A 12,479-nucleotide genomic window follows, 5' to 3' on the forward strand; every position below is an offset into this window, starting at 1 on the left:
TGTTTCAGTGTATTTTTTTTTTCAGAAAGCCCGTCCAATTCCCTACAAGTTTGTCTTTGACCACTTTTTGATACGACGCAACGGCTTCGAAATACAGTAATTTTTAAATAGCAAAATACAACAATATATATATAATATTAAGAATTACTGTAATAAAAGTCAAATTACACAGTAGTTAAGTTAAACGTTTCATGTGATAAAAGTACAACTTTAAATGAGGTCATCGGCCCGATGTGTGCTTAATAATCCCAACTTTAGTAGTTTATTTTGCAAATAAATTGATAAAAATCACCTCACAAACATACGCTTACTTTTAAACGTACATTGCGGTAAAAATTTTCATAAAAACAATAATTACTTTATTTCCATTTTATGCCTGCAGTTTTTGTACTTTTTTTACAGTGCGCAGTTGCTTTGTTTTGGTCCGTAACGAACAGCTGTTCTTTTGTGCTGGCGCCGAAGTTGGCAGTTCCCTTTTGTTCTGGTGCCGAAGTTGACAGCTTGATTTGACTACGGGCGAGCTGCCTGTAGTGAGATATAGATGTCGCCCCCTGGCAATTCCCCACGAAAACAGCATGGAAAAAACAAAAGTGCATTTTTCTGGGGGTCTCCTGGCTGAAATAATTAGACCCGTATTTTTTTGTTTGGCCATTAGGGTGACCTACGCCGTGTTAGGGTGGTCCGAAAAATTGCCATTTTCGTCGATTTTCGAAAAACCACTTTTTTCGAAAAATCATAACTCCTTGCCATTTCAACCGATTTCACCTATCTTATACGCAAATGAAAGGTGATAAGTTGGCCTTTCAAAGAAAAATAGTAAGAAGTTTCAAAAATCTAGCCTAACATATGAAAAGGAGGTATGAAACTTTAAAATGCCATTTTGACGGTGTCTGGACCAAAGAGCCTATGTCTGGAAATATTTTTATCGGATTCCCCGGACATTTTTACATAACATACTAAAAAATGGGAGGAGTTCATTAACAGGATTCCGAGATGGTTTTTTGAAAATAAAATCCGTGTTTTTCGAAGCGCCGCGCGCAAAAACCGGAGAATGACGAAATTGGCAAAAAATCAACTTTTTTCACTAAAACTGCGATAACTTCAAATTTTCTGCGATGACCTATTCAGATTTTTAAGCGAAAATGGCGTTCGAATGATGAACGCCTGAAATGTCAAAATCACGCAGTGATACCAAGATTACGAAAAAAGTGTAATGTTGGTGCTACTGCGCGATTTTGACATTTCGGACTTTCACCATTCGAACGCCATCTTCTTTTAAAAACCTGGATACATGTCTGGGTACCAAAAGTTGCGTATATTAATTACGATTAATGGAGTTGGTACCCAAACATCTGTAGGTCATTGCTGAAATTTTAAAGTTATCGCAGTTTTAGTGAAAAAAGGGAAAAAAGTTGATTTTTTGCCAATTTCGTCATTCTCCGGTTTTCGCGCGCGGCGCGTCGAAAAACACGGATTTTATTTTCAAAAAATCATATCTCGGAATCCTGTTAATGAACTCCTCCCATTTTTTAGTCACTCAAAAAAAAATCAAACCATCCACATAAACGACCCCCGGGTCTTTGTTTTCGTGGGGAATTGCTGTATAGATATGTTTGTTATTCGATTATCCGAAGTGATTTTTTTCGAGGCCCTTCGGATAATCGAGCCTGGACTGTATAATGATAATTCATGCCATTTTAAGGTAAGAAATCAGAATTTGATTGAAATGCAAATCAATTTTCTAGCGATTGTTCACGTTCTTTTTTTTGTATGGAAAATGGAGTAGGTACCCGACGCGATTGGTAGTGAACAATGTATTTCTTATGGAGCGAACTGTCAAACTACCACTCGAATCGGGTATTCCATTGTCCACGAGGAGGGGGTATAATACTTTTTTGTAATGTTGGTACCACTGGGTGATTTTTAGACATTTCAGGCATGCACCATTCATTCGTAACGCCATCTTCGCTTAAACATCTGGATAAAAGCTAACAGGGGGATTGATCTTGCATTCCAAAACTTTTCGAATCTATTATAAATGAAAAAATCTTTCAGCAAGTAAAAAACCGCATCACATGTAAACAGAACGGCTTTTTTAAAGGCCGCTCTACTAGCACCAACCTTTTAGAATTTGTAAATTTTACACTGAATGCAATGCATAATCGCAATTTCGTAGAAGCAATTTACACAGACTTTAGTAAGGCATTTGACAGAATCGACATACCATTATTAATCTTCAAACTGCAGAAAATTGGAATTCAACCGAACCTTTTGGAATGGCTTAAGTCATATTTGACTAAGCGCGAACAAATTGTTCGCTTCCAAAATGTACTATCGGAATCAATTCACGTCACCTCTGGGGTTCCGCAAGGATCCCATCTAGGACCTCTTCTTTTCATCTTGTATGTAAACGACATTTCCTTCATTCTTAAAAAATTAACGTACTTGTATATGCAGACGACATGAAATTGTATATGGAAATAGGAAATGCCAATGACAGTCATGTATTCCAAAACGAAATTAATCTTTTCTACACATGGTGTAGTAAAAGCCTACTCCAATTGAATGTAAAGAAATGTAATTCCATTGCCTTCAGCAGAAAACATGAAACACCAAACATAACAGTATTATTAGGAAACCAACCAGTAGAAAAATGCAAAGTAGTACGTGATCTAGGTGTCATCCTAGACTCACAACTAACTTTTGTAGAACACTATAACACAATAATAAACAAGGCAAAAGTACATTAGGCTTTATAAAGCGCTTTGCATTCAACTTCCAGGACCCGTATACTATTAAATTACTCTATATAACGTATGTCAGGCCACTCTTGGAATACTGTAGTATCGTCTGGAATCCATACTATGCCGTACACCAAGCACGTATTGAATCTGTCCAAAAACAATTCTTACTGTACGCACTACGTAAACTTAACTGGACTGCATTTCCTCTCCCATCGTATGAAGCACGCTGCATGCTCATAAACATACAATCATTACAAGAACGTCGTAAATTTGCCATGCTCTCTTTCATCAACGACATTATTTCTCAACGCATACAGTCAGCAGCATTATTTTCAGAAATACGCAATAGTATTCATGAACCAAGCCGTACTCTTAGACATTCACCACTTTTAGAATAACTGCATACACGACAAATTATTTAAAAAATTCGCCATTAAATCAAATGATGCGCTTTTATAATGAAAATTCACAGTACATACATTTCGACATGTCTAAACCGGAACTACGAAAAAATCTGTACAATAGAAATAATATCTAGTATGTAAGAAAATTGTAAGTAGTCTACATAAGCTTGACGAATAAACAACACATTCAAACGCTTACCGAACCGTACCATTTTGGGCAATATGGGTATCAAAAATTATGATTTTTGATACTGAATATAAAAAAGGACGTTGCAATAGGCAGCAACAAACTGACAATCCTCAATAAAAAGATTAAAATTTAATTTTAAAATAATTTCAAGAGTTTCGGGGTCGGGGTCGGTGGAGCAGTGGTAAGCGTGGTTGCCTCTCACCTCAGTTGGCCTGGGTTCGCTCCCAGTCGGCCTCGGTGGCATTTTTCGAGACGAGATTTGTCTGATCACGCCTTCCGTCGGACAGGGAAGTATATGTTGGCCCCGGTCTAACCTAGAGGTTAGGTCGTTAGCTCAATCCAGTTGTAGGAGTCGTCTCTCTGGGTCCTGTCTCGGTGGAGTCGCTGGTAGGCAGTTGAACACACACTCCAAAAGTCGTCAGTTCGAATCCCGGGGTGGATGGGGGTTTAAGTTTAAAAAGAGGTTTGCCATTGCCTCAACAATCCAGCCTTCGGACACCTAGTTTCGAGTAGGAATCTCGCAATTGCGAACGCCAAGGGAATGCTGTAGAGCGAACAATTTGATTTGATTTTATTCAGCTTTCTGCAAAGTTATTTGCCATATTGGTCATGTGTATACTGCCGTTCTACGCATAATTGTCCCATGTCAGTTTTGGTCGATTTTGACTTTATGACATTTTTAAGTTTAGTTTGATGTGTACTTTAAGAAAAACACATAAAATCTGGTACTTTGTTCGGAAACTCATTAAAAACAACACCAAGTCTGTTTGTCCCATCGTTAAACTTCTACGCATAATTGTCCCACCAAGTATTTTCTTACACGGAATCATTAGTTTTACTAAACATTATGTCTTGTTTACCTTTTGTAAAGCAAGAGAATCACAAATAAAAGTGATAAACTGCTGACTGGGGTGATTAGGGACACATAGGGCGAATAGGAACCCACGGGACAATTATGCGTAGAAACACAGAAATCGGTCGAAAAATTTCAATCGCGTTTTTCTCAGTTGCACTTTTTTGAACATGGGACAATTATGCGTAGAACGGCAGTATATTTCTAATAAATTTATTCTTGTTGCAGTTTATTTTTGTGAATTTTTATTCATGTTTCAGTTTTTCATAGGAAAAAATAATAATAGGTATTTAACAAAAAAGAAACAAAGTCTTTATACTGATAATGAGGTTATATTTGTTTGCAATAAAGTTATAAATTATAAAGAGTTGAATGCATTGATACATGTTTATTAAATATTAATAGCATGCAAAAGTAGTATGCTTCCGGCAGTGTCATCATCTTTTTGTGTGGTATGAGTACGGTTAAAGGCGCAACGTGCTGGAAAGCAAAATAAAGTCTTCTCTCCCGAAAGCAACTGCACGCTTCAAGCTGCCACCTCTTCGTTCTGGATCTGAATATCCGAGTGCGCCTTCCACTCTTCATTCAAGTGCACCTTACATCCGAGGTCACGCAACGCCGACTTGACGTCGTGCGCAATCGAGGGATGATCGGTCAGAGCCGCATTGAGCACATCCTCGGCGCCGTGGCTCAGGAACGTGTCGCACTGCTCGCGGGACCGCGACACCATGTTTCGAATCGCCCACGCTCCGTTCCGCTGGATGACCTTGCTGGCCGCGTGAATCTTCATCGTCTGGACGATCGTTTCGGCGATTCCGGTTTCGAACAGGGCTTGGGCGTTGTTCTTTTCGCGCAGGGCCAGTGCGGTCACGCAAGCTAGGGCGTGCCGCGCAAACGTTTCGTTGTCCTTGTGGCGATTCAGGCAAGACTCGAGCAGGGGGGCGGCTCCTTGCTGGATGATGTGCAGCTTGACGGTGTCGTTTCCGGCGAGGGCTTTCAGCAGTTTGCAGGCCTCGCGCAGCAGTTTGATCGAGTCGGGGAACTCGACCATGGCGTCCATGATGAACTTGAGACCACCGGCCTCCTCGACCACCTGGCAGAACTCGTTGCGGACCGTGAGGGAAGCGATGGTGAGAAAGAGGTCGCTGATGAGGTCCTGGTTCGAGTTGAACTCTGAAAGGTGGTAGATTAGTTAACTTGTTATCATTGTTTCAAGAAATTGCAAAAACTCACTGAACAGCAACTTGGTAATGTCCGGCAGCATTTCGTTGGCCAACGTCCTGGCATGCTCGTGGGCCTTGCCAAACTCCACACGGATGTCGTCGTCCAGGATGAGGAAACGGAACAGAGCGCACGCATGCTTCACCACCTCGGAATCATTGTTCTCGATAAGACGCTTGAACTGCTTCACCACGCGGCCATCGTCCATGATCGTCTGGCGGTTCATCTCGTGCAGAATGCAAGCCTTCTGGAGCCATCGCAGCAAATCGCACGTGACGGCATCGTCACCGGACTCGGACTGTAACAATCTGGAATAGTTCATTGAACTTGGGCTCTTCTAAAAATTTAAAGAATAAAATACCTCAACGCAACCTCAAGCGACTTGCTGCTGAAAACGTCCGGCTGCTTGTTGATGATTGCATTCGCGGCCGCCACCAGCTTCGCCAGCACCTCCTTATCCAGGGCAGTTTCCTTTTCGAGCGTGCCCACAATCAGCTCATAAGCGCCCAGCTTGGCCGCCAACACGCGGTGAGGCACCGACTGTAAAGTGAACACAAAGAAAAATGTGCAAATACTCGCGACACACAAACTCGCAAACGCAAACGTCGTACCAACTTGCACTCCGCCACGACGGTGGCCAGATGGCCACAAATCTGCTCCTTGTTCGCAGCAGAGGTCAGCTCGTTGGACCGCAGATATTCGACCGCTTCGTTCAACAGCGGAACGCCCGTTTCCGGGTTTACGTTCAGATCTTGGATGATGTTGGCCAGATTAATGCCCTGGGCCTCGAACTGTTGGACCGTTTCCGTTCGGGATTCCTCCACCGACATGGAAAATTCAATAATATTTTCCTTGACCACGTCGTCAAAGGTTTCCTGAGTGATTACCTTGGCCATGATGGTGATGGTGCTGCTGCTGTAATCGAAAGTGATTTTATTGAATTATTTAACAACGTCCAACGTTATGAAAGCAGCTAGCAATAATTATTATGACTGCGTGGGAGGGAGTTGCACGTAACTTCACCTGGTTTACGTGACTCATCGTCTGGCGATTGTCTCAAAGGGAAAGATTCAACTTACCTCGTAACTACTTTTCCTTTATAGGGAAATTAAACACACAAAAAGCAACTTCAACTCCGAAAGTGGGCAGTACACACAGGGAAAAATACAGATTTTCACTCAATTTTTGCCTTTGTGATGCAAAAACGCACTTTCTCCTCCTCTCTGCATGCAGGCGATGGGATGCAATGAAAACAGAAACAGATGGTTTGACAGCAAGGTTGTTGTTGTTGTTGTTTTTGCAGATGGGTGGTGGAAATCAATCGGGTCATTTTGTGCTATAAATCCTTTAGGCGTTTTTTAATACTGGGTCATTTAAAAAATGGGGTCCTATAGAGATATCCACGCGCGAGAGTGTGTTAGTTTGGAGTTTAGTTACACGCAGACATAGGCAAATCGAGTAGAATGATTCGTCTGTCATAATCAGCTGTGTCCTTTGTTATACCACGAGCACGTGGAAAACAGCTGGTTTTTACAGACGATTTGGCTACTCGATTTGCCTATGTCTGCTTGAAAATAGTGTAAACAAAATCAGCTGCTTGGAATTCAGCCAATCACAATCGATCAAAACCAAAACAACACTTTAAATACAAATACTAACACAGAAACATGGTGTGCGTGAGAGAATCCGTGGAGATCTCTATTGCCCAAGGGAAAAATCACAAATCCGCATAAATAATTGGGTCCTAAAACGAAGCTTAGATTGCTGATATTACTGTTTACAGCGATAAAGCTTATTTTTCTGATTATAATGACCCTTTGTACGACCACAAAGAGTTTAAAATGGATTTTAAAATCAATTTTAAAAAATTAACCTCGCGGTCCTTCTTGACAGAAAAGTTTCTACTTGACAGCTCGTTCCAAGGGGACCATAGTTGATCCATCGAAAAAATGTTGTCTTGTCAATTTTTTTTTTTGCATTAAAATGAAAAAAAGGAATCAGAAATGGTTTTTGATCGTGTTTTTTACCGTTGTACATAAAAATTGACATAGGGCTTTAGTACCCAATTTCAAGATTGTTCAGGTGTAAGCCCGTGTGTAAGCCGAAAACGCGATCAAAAATTAAAGTGGACGAATAAGGCTCTTAAATACTTATTTAATTGTCGGTGTACAGGACGCCGCACTAGGGGAAATATACCCAATCAAATACCTATCTTCGTCATCTGAAGAGTTTGATGCTCGATTAAAGCTCCAAAAATACTATTTAGGCTGTAAACTTACCAGTAACAGCACCGCCTCAAGTAAGCACGCAAATTTATGCCATTTACTGGCCAAAAAGATCAAATTTAATGCATTTTTGATCATAATTTCAATTTTTCGAGACCATTTCTCATCATTTTGGTGGCACACACATACACACGCAAGATGAGAGGTTAACTGCTTAACGAAAGTCGCCATCAATATCTTTTCACTTGCGCTAACGTTTTCAAAGCGCTTAAGATATAAAATTGCTTGCCGGTAACATGTTCTTTTGCACATAAGTTAGTCACTCACTTGAAAAATAATCCCGAAACATGTAAACAATTAGCAAGCGCCATAAAAAAAACAAACGCGCCAAGTCTTTTGACGTTTGAATTTTGACGACCCATTCCAATCGAAGGCTGAAGAAAACCGAGCGAGAAGCGAAGGCAAATAAAGAACAAACACTGAAAATACGCCACCCTTTTTTTCCAAGTGCCCAAACACTTGAATGATTCAATTAAGCCGCATCTTAGATCTAATTTGTTTGTGTTTCAATTTCAATCCAATCCATTATTAAATTCAAGTGTTTTGGCGATTGACTTTTTGGTATTTTTTGACACCTTATTTTCATTCGGGTGGCTCAAAAATTACAAGTGTTTTGCTCATGAATTTGCCCCACTGTGTTGAACTATTCAAAGTGATGAGGAAAACACTTGAAATTGATCTTGTTTTGATTTGAAATGCAGTTTTGCGACAGCTTCATGAGACTTTGCTTTGTTTCCTCATTTGAAAGTTTTGGCCGACCGGTGTGTTCGTTTTTCGCAGACCGCGTGAGTTCGCTGCCGCCATGTTCCAGTCCAGTAAATTGCCTGCCCGGTTTGTAACCGCGAAGATGAGCATCGCCACAAGACTGCGTCCTCGGGCTCGAGCTCCGTATGGCCAGCGGAAGGGCTTGGTCTCCCGGATTCCCGGATAGAAGCCAACTTTTGTGATAAAGTTCCTTTCCGGACCCATTTGGTGAGTGAGGAGAGAATTTTTGTTGTGGGGTTTTGTTTTGATTTTTGGATGTATTTTGTATGATTCACAGGAAGGATGCGAAAGAGCTGCAGATGCCGAACCAGGAAGCGGTGCCAGTGAGAAGCAAGATTCGGATGCAGGGGCCAAGCTATGCGTCATTCGGATGGTCAAGGCACAGTTTGAGTCGATGGAACCACCGCGGTTCCACCAAAGAGAATTCCGCATCAACAAGAAGATTCTCCAGTGGCCTCCATCTCCGCCGGCACCGGTGTTTCACTCGCCGACGCTGAGGAACCTCCTAGGAAGCAGGCACGAAAAAAATTACAAAATTACACACCAAGTTGTTCTTGAAGTTGTTAGAAAATAAAAGCAGCCAAAAAATTTAATTGCGCAACATCTTCTTTATTTAAAAAAAAATCGAAATCCATTTCTTTTGCATGCAAACATGCATTGATTATAGAAAGAAAAGCTATTTAAAACCAATAAATATAATATAGTATTTCATGTGACGCAACACGTCAAATTCAAGTGTTTTGCTATTGAATTGACAGTATATTTTGGTGCCCAAAATTCAAGTGTTTTACGATTGATATTTGAGTGCTCTGTACAGCAGGGTCAGATCATGTGTAGAACACTTCGATAAGCCGTGGGATTTTTGCTCAGTGAAGGGTGGCCACAACACCACCAGCAGTGCCTGTTGGAGAGAGCCAGTGATGCCAGGAAATTGTCTCTATGAATGCTACATTTCTTGAGTGTTCGCATAAAATTTCATCAATTTTGGCAGCACTAAGGGAGCGTTCTTTTATTACGTAACGCAATTAGGGGGGAGGGGTGTCGGCGTCTGTTACGAAATGTTACGAAAATTGAGGGAGGGGGAGGAGTGATGAAAAAATATGTTACGTAACGCAAAATTTTCATATAAGCACTCATAAAAATTTGCAAAAAGACCTTGCACTGAAAACCCAACCATGGTAGTTGCTACCATATTGTAGGGTTAATTTGAGAACACGCACCGACGTATTTTTGCTAAAAACATTCCGTGCTTGGATTGACTGATTAACGCAGTCAGTTTTACTATGTCGAGAGCGGTATGGTAATTTTAACAGTCCAATATGGAGGGAATGAAAATGATTTCGTAATCGCTACCATGCAATTTTGTGAAAGCATGGTACATTTTACCATGTTTGCGTTTACTTCCACCAAAAAGCCACAGTTAATTTAATAAGCAGCATTTTTAGCAAATATTCTTAAAAATTACCATGGTCGGGCTTTCAGTGTGTATTACGCGTTACAGGGGGGTCGCTCATCTGTTACGATTTGTTACGAAAGGGGGAGGGGGCGGTGTCAAAAATCCATAACTTTGCGTTACGTTATAAAAGAACGCTCCCTAAGCAGGCCCAATTGGGAAAAGAGCGCTGGAAGAAAAAAAACCAAGCTGAAAATAGGAAAATGGGCGTGGTCCAATGCACTCGACTGATTAGAATGCATTTGGGATTTTTTTTAATGCTTGTAAAAGGAATAGCATAAATTTTAATAAAAGTGAGAATAAACAGAAATGTTCAAAAAAAGTTGCTCTACTCGTTGGTGTACACACAAAGAAAAAATACTCTAAATTTAAAAAGATCGTTCGTTGGATTAAAAGTTCGCGTTGGTGAATATTCGTAGAAAGTTCAAACTTTTTAATTTAAATGTTGAAAAGTTTTTGATACTACCATGCACTTCTGGAACAAAATCGTTGTATCGGTAAAAGTTTTTTACTTTTATTATAAGAAGAAACTTTTTATGGCAACAATAAATAACATTTAACATTACAGTGATGATTTTCGAAAAATGTGATGGATTTTATTTCTATTTTTATTTTTATTTTAATATTAAAACTGCTGCTTATGCTGCTTAACATCGCGGCCTACATTTTGGAGCGCGACAGCGATGTAGAGAACAGGGTGGTCTCGTTGCCGGCCATCATCAGGACAGGATTGGAGGAGTTGGCCATTGGGTGTTAATTCGGAAAGGTAAGTCGACGTTTTCCGACTGGGAAGTAAAGCGCCTGAACGGATAGTTCCCGATCACATCGTCCTCCTTCGAGAATGGCACAGATGTTGCCAGTTCATCCGGCCGAAGCTGCGCCGTCGCGAGTTGCGGGCGGGAGTTGCTGAAAGAGTTTGAAATTAAATTATATTGGCTAGACACTGAACACATTCTCAATACTCACCGGTGACTTCTTCGGTATTCCAGGTAGATGTTCTTTATCAGGTTCGTCGGATATCGCTCCAACCTTTGGAGGTAATCCGAGTACGACAGCTTCAGGACCTGCGGTTTTTGTACAGACGGTTCTTCCAGAACTGGTGCAAACTGTTCTTCCGGATGTTTATGTAATACTCGTCAAACATGTCCCGCACCGAGAAATGGACTGCGGACCCTCAGGACATCCCTCACTGTCCCGTCATCACTTCCGGCACATAATGCTGCTGATGGTCGTAAACCGCCGGCACACATGCAACATCCGCGCTGACCACCTCCGATCGCTTCTCGTCGTTTCCCTCTTCCGTCGGATCCTTCTCCTCACCGTTTAAATTAACTTTATCGAATACAATCGGTGCAAATTCACATCCGCATAAACGGCGTCCTACAAAAACAAACAAAATCAAATACAAACGCCACCAAACACCCAAGCTTCCTTCTTACCCATTTCGGTCGTGAAACAGCTGCAGATCCGGCAGGAAGCTGGCCTCATCCTTTTGAAAACCAACTTTCCCCTAATCCCCTTGTTCCGCACCATCCTCCTTCGAAGGTATCCGCGTACAAGTCCTGGCTCCGGACGCGTTCTGTTTTGATTGACGTCGTGGACCACCACTCACTAACCACCGGAATCACCTAAACGTTTGTTTACATTTTGGACTTAGACGTACACGGTTTCAAGAGAACGACAAAATGAAAGAAATTATACAGTCGAATTAAAAGTTAAAACTTTTAAATAAGTTAGCAATGAGATTTTCAAAAACTGTAGCAGTAAAAGTTTTCATTTTCAAAACAAGAAAAAAACTTTTAATGTAGCAATTTTAACTACTTATTAATTCAAAAGTAAGTTACTTTTGTCATTACCATAATATTTTTTGGTGTGACTTGGCTTTAGTAAATTTCAAGGAACACTCCAGATTATCCAGCATCATCCAAACACGACCGCTTATTAGGCTTAAAATGGGTTTATTTCCCCTATTTAATCACTTTCTGGCGTACATTTAATTTTGCAGCTCAAATCCAGTTTTTGAACTAAAAAAAAAATTTTTTTTCAAATTTTCTTTTTTTTTTTATTTGTGTGCACCTACATTGAAGACCAAGATTGTTTACTTTTTACGCTATGTACTCTTTGGTCTGACAAGGCTTGATCTGACAGTCTTGATCTGACATATTTGGTCTGACACTCGGTCTGACAGCTTTAGGCTGGTACAAATTTTATTTAAAGTTTTTGTCTCTTCCCCCTTCAAAATTGGCCCGAAAAATCAGGGGGCAAAACAATATTTACAAATAATATAATATACAAAACTTCGAAATTTTAATGAAAATTTTAGTGGAATCAGCTGAATTTTTTTTTTAAATCAGTCCCCTGCGTTTAGAATCATTTTTAGCATGTTTGGATTGATTTAAAAATCATTTTAATTTTTGAAAATTTTCGATTTTTATTATCGCCAACAAGTTTTTTTTCGCTAAAATTTTTGTTTTCGTCATATCTTACATTTTTTTAATACTAATGATCCCAAATCAACTGCACTTGCACAATGCATAAATGTTGAAACTAAGGCTTTTTAATAT

At 40.3% G+C, this 12,479-nt stretch overlaps 1 protein-coding gene and 1 long non-coding RNA gene across 2 annotated transcripts; one reads left to right on the plus strand and one right to left on the minus strand.

Moving 5' to 3' along the window:
- Positions 1-4,503: 4,503 nt before the first annotated feature.
- Positions 4,504-6,674, minus strand: LOC6036535 (armadillo repeat-containing protein 6 homolog). The gene is made up of 5 exons (XM_038265338.1): positions 6,492-6,674; positions 6,024-6,327; positions 5,774-5,952; positions 5,425-5,720; positions 4,504-5,364 (listed from the first exon to the last, which is right to left on the minus strand). Exons 2-5 carry the CDS (start codon positions 6,306-6,308, stop codon positions 4,718-4,720), a joined length of 1,407 nt encoding a protein of 468 aa, XP_038121266.1. The 5' UTR covers positions 6,309-6,327; positions 6,492-6,674; the 3' UTR covers positions 4,504-4,717.
- A 1,446-nt stretch (positions 6,675-8,120) lies between these two features.
- LOC119769958 lies at positions 8,121-8,986 on the plus strand. Its single transcript, XR_005278597.1, has 3 exons — positions 8,121-8,258; positions 8,478-8,669; positions 8,740-8,986. It is a non-coding gene; the product is annotated as an uncharacterized LOC119769958 (long non-coding RNA).
- The last annotated feature ends 3,493 nt before the right edge of the window (positions 8,987-12,479 follow it).

Source organism: Culex quinquefasciatus, chromosome 3 (assembly GCF_015732765.1).
Source record: "Culex quinquefasciatus strain JHB chromosome 3, VPISU_Cqui_1.0_pri_paternal, whole genome shotgun sequence".
NCBI classification, from domain to species: domain Eukaryota; kingdom Metazoa; phylum Arthropoda; class Insecta; order Diptera; family Culicidae; genus Culex; species Culex quinquefasciatus.